Source organism: Gymnogyps californianus, chromosome 8, assembly GCF_018139145.2.
Source record: "Gymnogyps californianus isolate 813 chromosome 8, ASM1813914v2, whole genome shotgun sequence".
In the NCBI taxonomy this organism is placed as follows: Eukaryota; Metazoa; Chordata; class Aves; order Accipitriformes; family Cathartidae; genus Gymnogyps; species Gymnogyps californianus.
Window position 1 is genome coordinate 29,430,363 of NC_059478.1, and position 20,481 is coordinate 29,450,843.

The window sequence follows — 20,481 nt, forward strand, 5'->3', positions numbered from 1 at the left end:
AGCATTTCTTTATCTTTCTAACCCCAGGGGCCTCAAAGGCCAACCAACACTTACAATGGCTGTTGCTTCTGTTCTACCAGGTTATTATATTGCCAACAACGAGAGCTCAAGCACCACAGAGAGTTTATTTTGCAATAAGCTGCATTCTGTTGTGCTTCATTTTGGGGATATTCTGCATTGCATCAGTTTTCTTTGATTCTGCCACAAACGAAGAGAAAGATAAGTCATCTTAACTGATTAGTCTGCCAGTGCTGGTAGATTGAGTCACCTTGATGGGTGAGATAACAAGTAGGTGTCTACCCCATTCGAACACTTTTTAAAAATCATGGGACAACAGGTGAAGTGATGGTGGAGATGTTTGCCTCATTACTAAATAAGGATGGCTGTCCTGCATCAGACAAGGGTTCTGTCTGCCCCACTTGCTGTCTTCGATGACGATTAAAAATGTAAATAAAAGGCACAAGAAATCAGAGAACTAAACTTAGGTATTTGTTAGTCCAACATTGGTTTAGCTTCTGCTGTGGCTGAATCCGTTTTGGTTTAGTTCACATTCAGGCCAATAACAATTTCTTAATCTGATTACAAAATTATTTCAACGATGTTAATGTCACTATACAAACTTAGATAAACACGCTGAAGGATAACCTTTATGTGAATCATTATGATGAAAGCTAGCAGTTTAAGCAGTCGATAGTCAATTAAAGAGATTCCTCCCACCTAACACAAAGTAATTTCAGATAATGCTGTACACATCAGCACAGTTACTATAAGGAAAAACTGACTGATAAAACCAGATATATTTTTCAGCCCTTTAAAAAAAGCATTTAGTATTTTGGGAGGCTAGAGAAGAGGAGGACTGGGACAGCACTTTCCAAAGGGATGGCTAGCTTTTGTTTTGCTCTGCACTGGGGTATGTTTCTCTAGAGTGAGCTGGACAAGCGTGAGGACAGGTCACGAGCAGAGCTGGGGATTCTTCAGCAGAAGAGTTTCCTACTAATGGAGTCAGTTGCTATGGTAACTCTGTGCACATGTGTGTTTTGAAGTGTCCCATACGTAAAGGATTCAGATTCTAGATGCCAAGTTTGTATTTAAACAAACAGATGAATTTTGGGGGGACAAAAAACCATTAGAAGTCCAAATAGGAGTGGGAGTTCCAGTAAAACTCTCTTTTTGCTGTTACATTGTTCTGGACAAATTTTCAACTACTAACAGTATAATTACTTCTGCAAAATCTGTGGGCACACATGCATTCACAACAGTTTGGAGAGTCTGCAAGCTAGGAACCGAGTTTATTCACAGTCATATTTTCAAAAGCAAATAAAATTCTGATGTGTAAAAAAGAGCCTGTAACTGATTTTGCAAACTAACTATGTTTTTGTTTGCTTTGCTAGTCCTACATGTAAAGAAGTATTATTACAATAATAATAATGATGATGGGAAATTAGAGGGTTTAGTTTGATATTTGCTCATTATTTGTTTATGATGGCAGTGCCTCAAGGCTTCAGTCATGAATGGGACCCCTTTGTGTTTAGCATATGTAGAATTTACACTTGAAGGCTCTAAACCTGCAGGCCTTTGCAGACGTGCTTATTTTTTTTGCATGTGACACATGAAAAAATAATCTGATTGCTCTTAACTCTTTGGAACAGTAACCATCTTTTTATTTATATCACACAGGTCCCTATCACAAAGCCATACTCTATACTCATCTATGAGCAGGGTTTCTATACCTTCCCTTCATTAAAAAACCAAACCAAAACAACAATAACAAAATGCCCAGCTAATAAATACACATTACCTAAGATTTAACCATAATTGGCAATTTGATCAAGGTCACACTTTAAACTACAACAACGTATGCAGTGTGTACTGGAACTCCAGTACCCCCAGTTTAACAATATATCATGCACCCTCCAATTACTGCTTAAGAATTGAAGACAACATAGGATTTTATAAATTGGGGATGATAGTGATTCCTTTGGGGCTGGTAAGAATCTCTACTCTTACAAGCTAAACAAATATTTCCAGTCTGCCCACTGTAAGGGTCTCCACTGTTAACTGAATTAAATTTTAACAGGATTTACTTGCCACTATGAATTCTTTAAAAGAAGATGACAGTATAGTTAAATCTTAACACAGAAGCCCTGATTCCATATTAAAAAGATCATATATGCTATAATATATAATGAAAAATGATAAATAAATGAGGAATTAGGATGAGTTTATTTTGCTGTTCATTCTAAAATTTTCATTGCAATCCCAGCTTCCTCTCAATTGAGCTGTTTTGCTTTTTCTATCCCATATCAATAACATAATGTCATTTCCCTACCTGGATAGAGAAGCTGGTACATTTTTTAAATATATTTTACTCAACTCTACAGTTCTGATGTATAAACTTCTTTTTCATTGTTTAGTTGCAAAAAAAAAATTTTTTTCTTCTACAAAAATCAAGGTTTGCATTCTGAAAATGACTATATGGTACTTAGAGAACTGGAGACAGAACTGTGTTTATGAAAACTTTTTCTCTTTTCATTCTGCTGAGCTAATAAAAGCTGTTCTCTCCAGACAAACTTTATCTTTCTTACCTCCTTAGATATTAGCTTTACAGATATCGCAACACTACAAGAAGGTAGTATTCAGCACTAAGCAAGTCAAATATGGACCTAGAATATATTATGCTTGTTAGTTGTGATACCGTTATTAAAGTATTACTGCTGGAAGGACTTTTTATGGTACAAATTAAAAGGAACACAGTATAAAGAAGCAGAGGAAAAAGAGTAGAAAGAAAAGCTTTGACATGTACCTAGTTGATCCGCCAGACGTTTCCCCTTCTCCACAGGAACAATTCTTTCATCCTCCATGTCACATTTGTTTCCGACCAGGATCACTTGTGCATTGTCCCAGGAGTAAGTCTTGATTTGTGTGGCCCTACAGCAGATCAAAAAAGATTGTTACCTTCCATCAGCCGTGCCAAAATGCAATCGTATATTAAGTATGAAAACAAGTACCATTAATGACAACATCAACGTCTCAGGACTCTATGTTGGTTAAAAGATAAATGACCAAGCTTACACATAAAGCAAGAATGCAGACTATGTAATTTATAGCACCATTCTATTTTACTACTCCTTAACTTTGTGTGACAATAAAGTTTCTTGTTAAGAGTTTGCAAGTGTTTTAAAGATCATGCGATCCAGACAAAAAGCTGAATTGAATAATTTTTGAAGTCTAGGCACAAAAAAGCATTCTTCTAAAGCTTATTCTCCTTCAGCTGTAATCTGTCAGAGGAACAACAATCAATTACACCTCTTAAGGATATTGTCCCTATAGAGAAAGCCATACAATAGATACACACTTCATGCTAGATTTACAACTTCTTGTAAAACACATAACAATAATTCAGAGCTGACAAAAAAGATGCTCATTTGCTGCAGCACATTTGCTGCAGAGTTTTAGTAACACCATAAGAAATTGTGTTTTGAGAGTCAAATGGAAGCATCAAGTCATCTTTGCTTGAACAGGAAAACTGGTTCATGGAGACTGCAAATTGCATAGAAATGTGGAAACAATTGCTAAAGAGAAACAGAAATTTACCAAATCGGGAAGATATGGGATCAAGGTAAGGCTCTGTGAGCTAATATTTGAACCCCGCAGGATTAAGTGATACCTAAGGCAGGAAACAGCAGATGCAATGACAGACGGCAAGTAGCAGGCAAATGCTAACTTCAATGACAGAGGGATCAAGTGCATGGGAGCTTAAGCAGGAGCACTGGGATGAACTTAAAGCCTCTAAAGCTCTCTGTGACTCATGTGCTGAAACTGGAGGGGAGCTAGCTGTGGATCCCAGGAGCCTGACCTTACATTTGGCCTCTATAGTTTTTCTATGACAAAACAGAAGATTTTTTTTTTTTTTTTTTTTTAAATCCTGAGGGGCTAGTCCTTTCCCACCATCCTTGGTGAGGTGTCACAGAGCCAGCAGCAGAACAGTATTAGCTTGGTAGCATCCATTTTCATCCATTTTTTCAGACTGGCCCAACCTATTTTATCTTCACCAAGCTAGCTCTATCTTTTAAGACTCCCTCCTTCCCAAAGGCAATTAGGCTGCTCTGCCAGAAGCGATACACTCCTTCCCTCCTCCACCCCTCCTCCAGTCCCTAACTCACCTTCCCACTCTTTGTCCTTACTTGCCACCCCTCCATACAGGACACTGCAGTTTCAGACAAACCTGCCGTTTCCCAGGAGAGCCAGGATTCCCCTCAGATTTTTACTTCTGTTTAGTTTGCTTGAACTCCCTTAACAATAAAGCACTTGATTCCTTCTCTTTTGAATTAGCAGCAGCCTCCAGCTCTGATCTACTAATGATAATTTTTAATTGGTTTGAGTTGCTTACTTGCCTTTTCCATGGAAAGCAGACAGTCATGTTACTCCACAGATAGCTATGCAAAGGGGGGTCATTTCACTGTGCAACTTGCCTTTAAGCAGCAGCCTGTTTGGATTGCACTGGAAAACATAGACCTAAACGAAGCCCATTGCACAAGCCCAGACCCATATTGCAATCCGCAAAAATAATCAAGGACTTTGTGCAGTGAAACTTCTTACTCTTCTTAGTGTCCTCCTGGAAAGGCACTCATTCCAATCCCAATTTTGGCTCCTCCACTTTCACTCTTCTGAGTGCCTCCATGTAGACAAGCCCTGGGAGAGCTACTGTGAGTCTGTGATGAGTTTATGCAGTACTCCGGGGTTTCTCAAGGCTCATCACAGAAAGGGATGACCTCAGAAATCAACCAAAGCCCAGGAAGATGAAATCTCCCCAGTCTTCCTCTATAAGCAATAGAGAGAAAGAAAGTCTTTCCAGGTTCAATTTAAAACACCTATCACCAGGCTTCTCTTCTGACTCCCATTCCTCTCTCTGGATTCATTTCAGCCCCTGGGGGGTCATATGGGGACACGCTGCCAAATCTTAGCTATTTAAACAGAATTACTTAGAAAATGAAAAAGAAGAAAAAAGGATGAAGGATCTCCCACAGAAACTCATCCTTCTCCTTGTTTTGTACAAGTTAGTGAAAATCCTCTCTTGCAGAACACCGCCATTTACACTTATTAGGAATAAAATCAACCAAACAAAAAACAGTTATGAAGAAGAATGTCTAAAAGAAACCCTTATCCCCATACAACAAGAAAGGCAGCAAATTTCCAGAAGCTTTTGGAAAGGTAAATAAATACATACATAAAAAGGCTTGTGCAACTGAGATGTTTCAACAACTACCAGGGCAGTCCAATATACACACTGGGAAAAATATATTTCTGTGACACAATAACAATGCTGTGCTTTATTTGTGCTGAATTCCCCAAATTAAGGATAAAGCATGGTTTTCATGCTTCACACTTAGAAGAAAAATAGTCTCAGGTTCACAGTTACATGGATATATCAACAGCCTAATTTGGAGATCAGCCTTAAAGATAAATAAAGCTGATGATTCGTGAACTCAGCTGTCACTTAAATCTAAGTTAAATTTAACCTATTTTTTCTTCCCTTCTATGAAATTGTCTAGATTGTCCAAAGCAGAGTGTCCATAATATTTTCTATTTATTTTACAGTATCAAATGCTGAGTGTATTCTAGTTTCAGTACAGTTTCAAATGAGGTATAAACCACTGATTTATCTACACACAAAACTATCAAGCCAATGTCAAATAATAACTGTCAAAGGAGCCTACTAAAAAAATCTAGAAACTGAGCTGAAAGCCGTGAAAGCTCATTTAACCCTTTCACTCACCCTACAGGAAAGACATCTTATTATTCAAACAAAATAATTAGTTATTTTCAAATATCAGGTAAAATCCATCTTTGCTTTTGCCCACTTATGCTTTATCTTCTAAAATAACCTGACTGTACTCTTGCCACACTGCAGTAAGGAAGATCACTCAGGCTTAATCTTTTAAGGCTTCTCATAACAATCTGCTGTACCTTTCCCAATGAAGGAACAAGAGAACAGGTCATGTCCTAGATATTCCCAAATGCATTTAAATTGTGTATCTTACTCTCTCAGCTGTTTTAGGATAATTATCATTAATTAGGGTGATTCATGTGAATGAAGGAAACACTGTACTTCACATTCATATACTACCTGGAGAGCTTGTCTAAATACCTGATATACAGCCATGATCCTCCTCATTCAGGAGAAAGAGTGCCTTTATACTTGGTTTAGGAGAAGTATTTTTGGAGTGACACAAAGCAAACCAGAATCGTCTTTAGGATATCCACCCATAAGAAGGGTGTGGTAAAAAGATCACCCAAGGAAGAAATCATATGGCAGACTGGAAGAGATATTCTCATTTCCCTTGTGGGCAGGTGAGGCCAGGTCAGGAGGCTGTTAAAACAGTCACATGCCAATGAGTCAGAGATGAGAGGTAAAGTGCACCATACTTACGTGGGAGGCAGTTTTAGAGGGGATGTCGGAGCTTCGTGAAAAGGCTTGGAGAATAATAAGGCTAGTGAGCACAACTTGCTATGGCAATTTGCCAGCTAGAGGGAGGATATAAGCTCTAAGACGCTGGAGAGGTCTAGAAGGGAAAAGACTTCTCTCTGATGGAGAGCTGACCTTGCACAAGGCTACCTTCCCATAATTTCAATGTAATTATGAAGATGAATTTTGAGATCTATGCACACCCTTATGAGCTCAACAGAAGGTAAGAGTTTGTCATGGGCAAGAGCTTACTTGGAGTGCTAGGTCTCTGGTTCAGCTGTTTGTTCGTGCTTTTGGCTTGTTTTCTGTAGGGAACTCTGCAGGAAGAGACGGTACAATAGAAAGCAGTGAGATGGGCTGAGATTCATGTTGACAGCCTGCTTACACAGCATCTTGAAAACCCTGAATCACTAAACAGCAATAGGCAGGGCACCAGCAAGAAGGAGCAAGCTTTAGACTGGAGAATATCCTACTGTAAAACACATAGATGACTACTGTACACAACTTGACCTATTCCAAGGTTTTGTGAATGGGTGCAATTTTAGGGTCCAGGAATTATGTTCAGGTGGGAAATTCTTACCAGCCAATGAGAATGGACTGGGATGGGAAGCAGCCAAAAGTTAGTGGAAGGGGCATCACTTCATATTTTATTTGCTGATGATTTTCTTGAGGTATCCTCCTAAGCTTGATTGTATTTGCTTTATGAACTCAGTCTCATGATCACATGGCAGATGGCTTACTCATCTTTTTATGCCAGAGAAACACTCAAATTCCATCCACACACGCTATTTTAGAAATAACTGGGAAGGTTAACAGGTTCCTTACTGGATTTAATTCACATTAACTGAGTACGGCTGATTTATTCTCCATGTCTAAAAGGTCAGCCGATCTGCTGCATTATGCTACATCTGTGACAAAATATTCAACTTAACAGTATTCTTTATTTACTGTAGTAGCTGGACACTGAAAAACTCATCACTAGCCAGCTAGGATAGCAGGACACTTAAAAGAGAGAAAGGATGTGTAGGATTAATTGTTGTAATTTCTGGAAACTTGCAGGGTGTAAGAAGACCTGGGATGAGCTCTGCTGTTAGCTTTTGCATATATTCTAGGTAGATGCCCCATTTAATTTCAGTGAGGGTTGAAGTATGGTCTTAGAACTAGTGTGGTTTGTTGTAGCCTCACCTAAACCTCTGCAAGCAGGGAGGCAACTCATGTATCGGGCCACACACCTTACCTGCAAGGTAAAAAGCAGCTTGCAACTTTGCCATTTCCTGGGAACCTAGGAGCAACACTACTGAGAGTAACAGCTTCAGTAATGGAGAAGACGTGGTTCAGGCACTTGTCCTCCCATCAGACCATCTCACATCCCAAACCTTCTGGCTCCAGCCCTCTCACTCTTATGGAGGTCCTTGGGCACAGCAGGTAGAGCAGGAAGGCTGTCCTATCCACATGTGATGGACGAGACAAGGCAGGGCTGAGCAGCAGGGGCATGCTACTGACTTTGCAGCCTGTGCAGCTTCCCAATTGCTGCCACTCCATCCTCTCACCAGCACCAAACAGAAGTACTGCAGGACTGCTAGGGCTCTGTTTTTATCATTAGGCATGCTGCTGCTGTCTCGCACTTGACCTGAAGAAGGGACTAGGCTCATGGAGATAAAGATTCTGAGCTAAAGGAGCTCAAGTAGTAGACACCTTAATTTTCCACGGAGAGTACAGTTCCTGACTGAAGACCAGATCCAGTGTAATGTTTTTTGAAGCATATCACCCAGCATGGTGAAAAAAAACCCAAAATCCTACCTACTTGCTATGCTAGCAAATGGCAGAGGCTGATATAGCAGCACCAGACAAAAGCTTTTGCTTCCATTTCTTGTCCCTTCAGAAGTTTAGAAAGCAATTTTGCAGACTGGGAAAAAACCATCTCTTAGCTGCATCACCACTAGAGGACTCTGCTGGCACGGTGATGCTGGCTTTGCCACAGTCCTCATCTCCTCTCCTGTGGACAAGCTTCAGAAAGGAAGGAAATGGGCTACCACAGGCCGATTTTATCTGCCACACTACATCATTTGGTCTCAGAATCTTAAAACTGATGGTTGGAAAGATTCCTGACATACAGAGTAAAAAGCACCAGTGATGGTTCACCTCTGTCCTTTGGCTGACAAGGTGCTCTTTGCAAAGATATTCACGAGGCCCTTGCGGCACAGGAAGACATGAAGTCAAATACACAAAGCTGACCTTTCCTAATTCTTACACTCTTGCATCATTGCCTTTGATGGAGCAGACGTCAGACTATCTCCAATACAAAGCTTCAGGTTAAACTTCACGGTGCAAACTTTATAATAGTAGCTTATAGTAGCAACTCATAGATTGACATTTGGTATTTTTTGGCTAAGTTAAGACTGATAAGTAAAACTTATTAGAGAGGAACCAACAGACAAACAGACAGATGAACTGGTCATATATACTTTGTTTCATCAGGGAACCAAGCTGAAAATATTTATGGTTTAGTGAAAGATATTGCCCTAACTCATATGCCTGCACTCCGATGGAAAAAATCCCTGTGCAGACATTTGCAGGAACAGCTTCATCTGAGCTTGGTGGAGCGTGTACCACATGGAGGAACCTAGTTTTGGCAAAGCCTTTGGGTTTGTGTTTCTAGCAAGGAAAAAATTTGTTCCTCTATCATTAGCTGCTGAAGGACAGCTCAGGGAAGTTGTTGCAGTTCACCTTCTGCAGCATGACATCATGATACTGGAGATGGGCTGAAAGTGGACATTACATCTTTAGATGTGATGACCACGACCAACTGCTTCAGTGGACAGCGAGAACAAATAATGGGCAGCCTTGGAAGGTGGCGAAATTACTAGAAACAACAAACTACGTTGTTGCAGCTTTTGAGTTACAACCTAGATTAGGGGATATAGAATAGGTGTTCATCAAAAAGCCAGACTGAGCTGGATGCTAAGAGCCAGGGCCATAGCCAGCATATGTCACATGCTCCCGGTAGGTCACTAAGATCATTGCAAATCAATCTATCAGACTTGGGAGATTACATTAACCACTGCATTGCTTTTCTTTGCACGCTGACCATACCTATCTGCAGTATACACAGCAACAGAGTAACAAGCAGAAATGATTGCAAGACATTTGAGGGGAGCCACAGGGGTACTTCTGAGAATAAACACAGCCTTTCCCCTACTTCCCCATGCCCTGTATTTCCTATACAAAGTCTGGTGTCCCTTTGAGAGGATGCCATGTCAGAACGTGAGCTCCAGCAACAGAGTCCAGCCTTCTGCTTATCTGTGCTGTGCCTGCGGCCACTACCTCACAGCAGCAGCTCAGATGTTTTCACCCCAGGCACTGTGCTGGGTCCCTGCTGAGAAAACACCTCCCATCAGCTACCACCGAGGGGGCTGCAGGCACTGCCCATGGCCACAGCAACGACATGTGCTCTGGCTCTTCTGGGAAGACTACTGCTCTTCCTGCTCTGTACATGTAACTTGTCTGGAAGGCAGGAGAGCAGGAAGGTGGTCTGGGCCACAGGTCTGCTTCCAAAATCAGATCACAGTGTAGGGTGAGATGGGACATTTCTTCCCGAGGAAGAAGTCAGGCGGCATGAGCTACAAGGGGAGCCTCCAGGTGGGGAAGGGGAAGTGCACACCAAAATGTCGGGGAGATGAGCCTGCGTACCAATGCAGCTTTCATACTGCCATGGAGTTTTTAAAGGGACTGACCCGGTGCTTTCTTTTTTCACTGTAAGCCAAAAATATTTCCTGGCTTTTTGTCATCAGAAAGTCCAGAAATCATTTTCTGGTGTTTCTGCATTTGTACTGAATTCAGTGGAGCCAGAGGAGCTTGTAACAGCTGAGAATCCGTTTCATACCTAGTTTTAGGGCTAAGTCCCCACCCTTCCCATTTAATAGGTAACTCCTCCCCCATCCCACCGTTCCACACTTACAGAGTTGTTCAGGTGCCTTCTGTAGTCACTCGTAACAGACAGGCCCCTTCCAAGGGGTATGCTTGCTTTCTGTCCTAGACCTTGCTCTTCCTCCTCTTATTACAACTACAACTAATTTAAACTTCACAAGTTTTAAATGCGTAAAGTTAGATTTTTAATTATATCAAGTTAGGCAAGGTGAATACTGTTCCATATGTCTACACTTGTAGGTTCCAAAAAAAAAAAACCACTTTTTAAGGCAGTTTGGAAAGATTTAGCCTATTAGATTTTAAATGAGATTTGACTCGAACAACCACTGTTAAACTGGATTGTTTTAGCAGCATAGCCAGAAACCTCATAAGCCCAAATAATGCATTAAAGGATTAATTTCTTTACAATGAATTAGAACTTTTAAAAGCAACAACTGCTATAGTATGCTACTATATTTGAATTATAACTTTTTCATTAAAGTGAAGCTGTAGAATTTTTTCTAAGGAGAGTTTAAAAAACAAATTATTTCTCCTAGAGTTTAGATGAAGAGGAAAGAATACAGTGATGCAAAGCACTGCGGAGGGTGGGATGTCTAATGTACTCAACAAAGTTGCGAGGAGAGAATTGGCCAAAACCCAAACCTAACAGCAACAATGTTTCATACCAGTCCTGCACTGCATTGAAGGAGTCTTCACTGGTGATATCATACATGAGGACGAAGCCCATGGCTCCTCGGTAGTAGGCTGTAGTGATGGTCCTGTATCTTTCCTGTCCAGCTGTATCCTGGAACAGAAAGGAATATTTAGGCTTTAAGACTTCAATTCTCAGAAACGGGAGTTGTAGTTAGGTCCTATACCTAAAATAAGACAACCACTTTCTGTTATTATACATTTTTAAATTCTCATTTGCTCCCAACTGAAATGAACTCTACTTACATTTTAGCATTAATTGGGCTTTTGCATCAACTATGATTTGTTAAATGCATTTTGACACATGTACTATTAAAAAAATACCAAAGATGTCAACCCTTTAATTGCTCTTCTCTGCCTCAGCCTCAATGCAATAATAAAATGTTAGCAGAGTTCACTGAAAGCTGACACTTCAAAGCAGAGGCAATAGAAAACAGTCCAGGACTGTATCAGGCAAAAGACATTTACGTGTTGCAATTTAGCGTCACGGTCAGGAAAATGCCCTTGAGATAGATGCTGCGGGTGACTCGGTTCTTACCTAAGGTTAGAGACAACAATTAAAGACTTGATGCAATGAAAATTATTCTACAAAGTGAATTTAATGTGGAATATTCCAGTCACGATGTCTGAGGTGCACATACTGATTCGAGATTTACCAATCCCCTTCTGTTGGTTCAGCTTAATTCTCTTTACCTATAGAGTGCTGTAGAATACTTCTACCTGCAGTTGTCATTTCTATGTTCAGCCTGGCAGCACAAAGGTGAAACTCTGGCATATACAACAGAAGAATTTCAAAAGACTTGTGACAGCTGGAAAACATGTCAACTACCATCTGTTGGATGTCAGCAACATTTATTCCTCACATTTTGGGTGCCTGCTCTTAAACTGAGGAATATTTCTACATCAGATCAGCAGTCCTGCAGCCAATCCGTTCCCTCTGGACCTGCCTTCTGAACCAAGGAGAGAAGTAGTGTGCTTAACGTATCTCTCATTCAGGAGGTATGTGTCATTTGAATAAACACATTTCATCCATCTTTTGGCAAATGGCAACTCTGTGAAACAGCTGCAGGGAGGGAAAAGGCCTTACCTTCAAAGCACATGTTCAGCATAAGGTGTTGACTGCTAGTTACTCTTATGGGTTAGCAATTCTGAAATGAATGGTCCTTTAGTCCTCCAAAGCCAACACTTAAGACAGCATTTACTGCCACTGGTTTAAAATGTGATTAAAATGTCTCTTCTCTAGAGAAAAAGACCCTAAAGAACTTATCAATCATATAGCTAGTTGGAAGAGTAAAATAAATCCATGTAGACCACTCTTGCAGGAGTATAGAGCCAGTTTTTGATCAGACACAGCACATCACCACAGCCCCAGAAAACACACAAGGTGCAGTGGGTGGGAAACTACTCAGCTTTAAAATCCTCCTGTCCATCATTCCCATACATGCAGCTTTGTTTTTGCTGCATGCAAAAGACAGTGTTGGCCCTTCCAGAACACATGCTAGCCAGTCTATGAAAGGGGAAAACATCAATGATTGCCTGTTGTTCTACACCAGAATATCACAGAGGCTCTCTGTAGGAGGAAAGCGCTTGTAAATAAGCTCCCTGCAGCTTGCTTAAAAGGCTCTGCCTATTGCACTACCGTGAGACTATCCACAACTGTAACACACCGTGAATTTTCCAGTGGAGAGATTATGCAGCAGGAATCTTGCTGTTTCTCTACCAATCCTCTGGAAAAAGAAGGGATTTTTCCTTGAAACTTGTGCATTTATTTCAAGACAGGGTGGTGCATTGGCTGATCACAGGGAGGCATTGCACACTGGCTGAGAAACAGTCCTCCTGTTCCCTTCTGACAAGAAGTACCAGAATGAGGTGGACTACACCTTGCAGCCTGAGTGACCGTTTCTTCTCCTGCCATTGATAAATCCATCACAGAGCTCTCTCGTATTCACTGACGTGTATTCATCCTCGCTTAGCTGCTGAACAGCTAAACCAGCTGTGCCAACTAGATCCTAATTATACTACTTCAAGTGGGGAAGGTCTCAGCAGCAATAGTATTGTTCTGTTTATTCAGAGAGACATGTGTCATGGTTTAACCCCAGCCAGCAACTAAGCACCACGCAGCCGCTCACCCCTGCCCCCTCCCAGTGGGATGGGGAGGAGGATCGGGGGGGGGGGGGGGGGAAGTAAAACCCATGGGTTGAGATAAGAACAGTTTAATAACTAAAGTAAAATAAAATAAATAATATAATAAAATATAATACTAACTATAACTATACTAATAAAAATATAATAATAATAACGAAAAGGACTATAACAAAACAAAAGAAAAAAAGAAGAAAATAAAACCCAAGAAAAGACAAGTGATGCACGATGCAGTTGCTCACCACCCGCTGACCGATGCCCAAGCAGTTGATCCCCCCTCCTGGCCAGCTCCCCCCCGTTTATATACTGGGCATGACATTCTATGGTATGGAATACCCCTTTGGCTAGTTCGGGTCAGCTATCCTGGCCATGCTCCCTCCCAGCTTCTTGCACACCTGCTTGCTGGCAGAGCATGGGAAACTCAAAAAAATCCTTAACTTAAGATAAGCGCTACTTAGCAACAACTAAAACATCAGTGTTACCAACATTATTCTCACACTAAATCCAAAACACAGCACTGTACCAGCTACTAAGAAGAAAATTAACTCTATCCCAGCCAAAACCAGGACAACATGATAGTTGCTTTATTTTAGCCTGATTTCCTAAGGACATGAGGCTTATTAAATCATCAGTCTCCACACATGCACGTGTATATGCTCATTAGAAGTCTACTGACTTTTGATCAAATTTGACCGAGGGGAAACGCTCTCAAAGGTACGTTCTTACAAATGTCACAAAAGTAGTTGGTAAGGTGAAGAAGAGAGACCTTAAGCATATCTTAGCTGGGGAAAAAAGCTTAAGTGCAATGCTTATCTTTTTCCAACACCAAAGGATCCACAGGAGACAGGCTTTCTTCACGCCTCATTAGGAGAAAGACCTAAATCAGTATTAGTAACTTCTCAGATCTTGCAACCAACAAAAAGAAACAAATCCATAGGAAGTCGGGCTTCTTCAGTTCTCATGCTCACAGCGTTATTGTTTTACACCTGCATTCCCAGGTTCTTCTACCTCATCTTCTATTTTCTGCTCTGTGTTTAACTAGCGCTCATTTTGGCTTAGGGCATGAGGCTGTGACCAGGCAGTAAGCAACTGTAAGACACATTGTCTAGCTACACGCAGAATAGTTTGGAAAGAAATTAAATTTGACAATGGCTCGGAGCAAGGAGTTAGCTCTGAGGATGTACATCCAGGCTGTCCTGGGAAGCAGCCCCGAGGGACTCTGAGGGTGGCTTCCAAAACCTGCCCTGGTACCATCTCAGTGCCTCAGCTCAGTGAGGAACTGGACTTAGCCCACAGAGTTCATCTGTGTTAAAGGCAAACTGTGCTATTGCCTGAAAGCTCTGAAATTTAATAATTCTGGTTTGCTGATTTCAGTATTCTGCCCGCGAACCCCCTGTGTGGGGGGGTGGGCCCTGATTTATACGTTAGCCAGAAACAGGGATGTGGCTGCAGGAGGTACAGAACCTCGAAGGGCTACATGCATTTGCTTAGTCATAACCTGTTCTCTGGTGGACAATGCACTTACCTCATTAGGAAGGTAATTTGCATATCCATTAGTACATACTTAGGTGCCTGCCTTCTCAGGTTATCAAAGGCGTGGCGGGGGGGGAAGGCATCCTATATTTCACGGTATGCAAAGTTTATTCATAACCTTGCCCTGGTAGCCATGTGGTACAATGCAGAGATGTCATTCATCTCTATGTGAGTCACTGATGGATTCCTTGCTCTGTTTTACTGTACAGGTACAGAGCATGTCATCTCCCTTTAAAGGTTTTTAGTTGCATTTCTCCAAATCCATTTGAATCTTTGTAATATCACCCTGAAGTGAATTTTTTCCTCAGGTTATGTTAGCTTCTTAGACAGCTATAAACTAGCTTAATTTTCTTGACTCACACCATGTTTTATGCTAGCTTCAGTGAACCCCTGCCCCAGATACTTCAACATAAATAAAATAAAACGAACTGCAAAATCTGAGCACAGTTTCTTCAGCATTTACAGTAGCTGCACTTACATCAGTTTAAAACACCACAAACGTTAGGTAATTAGGCATTTCAGTTTTTTATGTGCAAGATGTTTATCTAATGAAGGAGAAAATATCTGACACAGATTGCTTTCCCCCGCCCTCCCCATGTTGTTTGCAAGATTTCCAGGTAGACCACAAACTCATTAGAAGACAAGTAGATGAGGCACAGGCAGGCATCAGCAGAAACCCAGTGTAGCTCTAATTAACAGTCTAGCCAAATGCCTAGGAAGAATAGCCTGAGCCTTCAGCATCCAGAAGCCTGTTTGGCTGTCCCTGATGAGGAATCAGAAAGCTTGATTGTAACCAAGCACGGAAGGGTCTCTGTGAGGTATATTTACACTAATGTGCTAACAACTCTGTTCTTTTATAGCTTACATATGCGCCTGTCCTTGATACAAACAATTAAAAACCCCCACAAGACCATTATTTGGTAGCTTGAAACAAAAATTTGAAGGTTTCACATTAATGAGCAATCAAAATTCAGTGTTTATCAGAGGAGAAAAAGACCTAAATGCATTTGCATTATGTGCAAATGCCCTCTTCTCACAAGATCCATCACCTAAACGTTCATGATAGGAGCACAACCAGCTTTTCTTAAATCTACTTGGCTGTCTCAGCAGAAACAGCAAGGTACTTACACAGGAAACATATGTGAGTTTTTAAATCATGACAGATGCTCTTTGCTGCAGGTCTGAAAAATCAGAATTCCTGATTCTCTGAACCATCATTGTTCTAGTGAAGATTTCCAGCCACAAGTTCTTTGTTCCAGACAAAATGTCACTGAAACTTCTTGTCCTGGCTGGGATAGAGTTAATTTTCTTCTTAGTAGCTGGTACAGTGCTGTGTTTTGGATTTACTGTGAGAATAATGTTGGTAACACGCTGATGTTTTAGTTGTTGCTAAGTAGCGCTTATCTTAAGTTAAGGATTTTTTCAGTTTCCCATGCTGTGCCAGCAAGCAGGTGTGCAAGAAGCTGGGAGGGAGCATGGCCAGGACAGCTGACCCGAACTAGCCAAAGGGATATTCCATACCATAGAACGTCATGCCCAGTATATAAACGGGGGGGAGTTGGCCGGGAGGGGGGATCACTGCTTGGGCATCGGTCAGCGGGTGGTGAGCAATTGCATTGTGCATCACTGTTTTTTTTCTCCCCCCCCCCTTCTTTTTTTTGTTTTATTCCTTTTCATTACAATTATTTCATTATTATTATTATATTTCATTATTATTATTGTTAGTATTATATTTTACTTTAGTCATTAAACTGTTCTTATCTCAATCTATGAGCTTTACCTTTTTTCCCTGATTCTCCTCCCCATCCCACTGGGAGCCGGCAGGGGAGTGAGGGAGCGGCTGCGTGGTGCTTAGCTGCTGGCTGGGGTTAAACACAACACTTCTCATCTGTACTGGATTTAATCCCCTCAGCACTATGACTGTTCTAGCAGCGTATGTGACAAACAGCCTCCAAAGAAATAAACCTTTCAGATTTTTTTAAAGGATTATGGTTTAATTTTGAGGGTTTTTTTGAAGAAGAATAATACTTAAGAATAAGAGTCGCCTGTTGTCCAGCTGGTTAGCAACAATTACAAGATGCATGTACTTAGCATCATCCTTGCTTAGGCTGCTCAGAGTCAGAACAGAGGCTACGTTAACCCCAATAACCAGCACCAACCACAATTTTGGGGCTGCTTCAGCTGTGAAGGAGAGACCTCTTCTTCCCTGCTGTTCAGCGTCACATTATGACACCTACACTATAGTTTTTTGTACCTTGTTTGGAGTTTGGTCAGCCTTGGAGACAGGATAATCGACTTCCTGGCCCTGTGGTTATAGGGGCAGCAAGTTGTTAGACATTAAAGTGTCAGGAAACATCTGACTCCCTGCAAACACAGCTCAGTTCTCAGCAAGACTGGCCACCTCAGCTCCTGTTCTCTACATGACAGATAACCTGAATATACAAGAAATAAAGGCACATCCTGAAGGCAGAGGGCTGTTTGTCCTGCTACAGGCCGATCTGGGGCTCAGTAATACTTGACCCCTTTATGTCCAAGACCTGTTTACTTTCCCTTCTGCATGGATGAGGAAACATTCGCGCTCGCATGGAGCTATGCTGGTGTCTCTGTTGTGAGCAGTGAGAGTGCTATTCTGCCGTCCATAAGCTCTGTCCCACCCTGCTCTCTTCCCACCTCCAGGCAGATCTCTCAAACTGTCCATGCAGCCTTCTCTGCTGCTGCCCTGTTCTGCCTTCCTCACTGGACCTAGCTAGCTGCTCAAAGCAGCATTTCCTTACCTTTCCGGACTGTTGCAATGTGAAGTGTTAAATTTCTCACGACCTCCAGCAATTCTAGTTGTTTTGGTCAATATTATTGATGTCTGCTGTGAGGTGGCTGGTATGTTCCCATCCCACTACTCTCATGTCAGGACGCGCATTTCAGACTGCACGCTCTCTGGGGCTGAGACTTCCTTAGCCGTGTGTTTGCCCAGTGCTCAGTGCAGAAGGGCTCTGCTCTGCGATCGGAGCTCCTGGATGTTACATTAACACACACACACATTTCCTTTGCAAAAGTAGACTTTTGAGTGGAAGCCACCAAGAATCAGCTAAACAAAAGTCACCTTGAGAAAGAGGAAGGGGGAAAAAAACCAACCCACCAAGAACCACGAGGGTGAGTGAAGACAGTGACCTTGGGCAGACTAGTATGTGCCATTAATAAGAAAATGCTAACATTGAGCTTACTGTTCCTGCTGGCAGCTAGAAATAGGAACAAACAGGCAAGCAAGATGAGTCACTGGTTAAGACATGGAAAAGACGTGATGTCATGAAAAGCCTGTGAAGTTTCAATTGCTGCCAGGAACAAAATAACACCTGGTTCCTTCAGAGCTCAGCTCTGATTAAAATGCTCCAGTTCAACAGATCATATTAAGCATGCTTTTTTCCTCTTTTGTTATTGAGTGCTCCCATTGCCCAAGAGTCACTGGAACATACTCAGACGCATTTAGGTACCTTGAGAGCCAGTTTCATTTGAGCAATATTAGCAAAATGCAGCAAAACATTTCTGTTGTAAAAAAAACCAACACAAAACCCCTGTCTTTTTTGGTAAAAGGCTCTATCCTTGCAAAGTGTTTTTTAAACATTTCCCCACTATGACTATCTTCACTTCAGTGCTTTAGAGGCAGTGAAACCAGAAGCCTTGGATAATTTCAGTACCACCAGTTGAAGAAGCTTCCCTTTTCCCATCCTATTTTGCTTACCCTGTAGAGAAGCTCCTACGACCCTGTTTTCTCTAACATTCCCACACTAACTGCTCCCACGAGGAAGATGGAAATTTTATGAAAAGAGACTTTTAATACATACACAACCTACAAGAGCTCACCAGTATCTGGTCAGTCATCAGAGGCCTCAGTCTTCCCCAACACACACACACACTTTTGAAGTTGTCCCCCCTAACTCAGTGGCTGGCTGAGTGTCCCTTCAGGTGAGGCACTGCACTTACTTTTCTTTTTAAAGTACTTTTGTAAACTAAGCTGATGGACAAGGAGGAAAAGTTAGTGTAGGTTGACCTCATCCACCATTAAAACATTTCTGGTGGTTGGGAAGCCCCAGCTTTTTAACTTTGCTCAGCAACTCCACACCATATAAGACAAAAAGTGAATCACTGAAAATGCAACAGGGTGCATTTGCTCAGCAGAATGTAATTTCCAAACTGGAATCAGGCCAAGGTAGTGTGATTAACACTGCTGCTGATGACCTATTAAGATGTTAAAAAAATTATTTCCATTTCCCCAGGTGCCTTGAGATAGTAGTGAAGATTAGCAGCAGTTGCCCTTCCTGATCTGTCAAACAGTGAGGAGGACCGAAATAGGGCTGCTTGCTTATCAACATTATCTGCTCTTCTCATCTTTTTGTAAGTTGAGTTTCTCTGTTAAGAGTATTTAAAAGACAGCGGCTGCAAAAGAGAAATCACATGAAGAGGTACACACAAAGATTAAGTTCATTGTGCATATTTCTTAAATCTTATAGAACTGAAAAGTCTTATTTTTCATGACTCAGAATGAATATGAAGATCAGTCTGATATTTTTTGATTCTTCCTGATCCAGTTACCTTGATAGAAAAATAAAGAAATGGCAGTAATAAAAATATGTAGCATCCACACTACATGGCTACTTCCAATTTCCACTTCTCTAGCTGCAAATAAACAGCAAACAAAGCTCAAGAGGTATGATGCATTTGAAAGCCCATCCACTGTGGGCAAGTGATAAAACCACCGCTGCTATGATAAAAAAAACATTTAAGAAAATTTTAAGAGGCTGAGATCCTAGAATAAGAAGCATTTTAGGCACTGAATGCATTGTTATGTAAGAATATTTTGCCAGTTTTGCTAGATCTTTTTAGTTGTCCCACATATATCCTTTAATTCTGTTAATCAGCCACTGTAAGAACAGCTGTACGATGCACAGATGTCTGAGCAATTTTAGCCACTTTAAGCATTATTAATTAACTAGAGTTGTTGAGAAGCAGATAAATTAATCACAGCCAGAGTACTTCAGAAGCAGCACTACACTACTGTGAATGAGCAAGCGTGGACATCCTACATGGTCCTGCAGTGCAGTGGATGGACGTGCTACAGTCCAGCTACCACTGCGTGGGTCGTAACAGCAGTCTGCTAACCCATAGAGATGTACAGCAGAAAGGAAAAATCTCAATACATTACGAATCAGCCGCCAAAAGAACAAATGCAAAATCTGTGAGGAGGAAGTTAAATGATCTGCGATACAAACCCATCTAAATTCAGTAGCCTGGTTCTTTGATCTGGAAAGGAAGAAGGACAGGTGAAGGGAATTAGCATTACAGCGCTATCGGCCTCCCTCCCCCTCAAACGCAGGCAAGCAAAACAGAGCAAATCCCAGCTCCGAGAGCAGCAGAACAAGACCCAGGCTTCCTGGAGCCTATTTCTAGGTGATCAAATGTCATGGTAACCAGCAAGAGAGCCAGGCAGCGAGAGGGGCTGCTCAGGTCTGTGCGCAGCAGGCTCTGTGCCAGGCTGGGCAGCAGCCGCCCGGCTCTGGTCCCCCGGCAGCATCGCGGTGGTACGCAGCCCTGGCCGCGGCTGCACGACTCTGGGCAAGACCTTCAGTTAAATATTTGCTTTGTAAATGAGTTACGTCCAAAGGTGTTTCTGAAGCTCAATGACTTTGTGCCTGGAAGACCTGTTAGTACCCCTAATTGTAAGAAATCTTAGT

General features: G+C 41.6%; 1 protein-coding gene across 2 annotated transcripts in view; it reads right to left on the reverse strand.

The window, feature by feature from the left end:
- RAB3B (RAB3B, member RAS oncogene family) overlaps positions 1–20,481 on the reverse strand; it is a 57,899-nt gene that overhangs the window by 1,699 nt on the left and 35,719 nt on the right. For both annotated transcript variants that reach the window (XM_050901048.1, XM_050901049.1), the window contains 2 exons: positions 11,059–11,177; positions 2,804–2,928 (listed from right to left, as the gene is read on the reverse strand). In XM_050901048.1, coding sequence (XP_050757005.1) covers positions 2,804–2,928; positions 11,059–11,177 — 244 coding nt within the window. The remainder of the gene's footprint in view (positions 1–2,803; positions 2,929–11,058; positions 11,178–20,481) is intronic.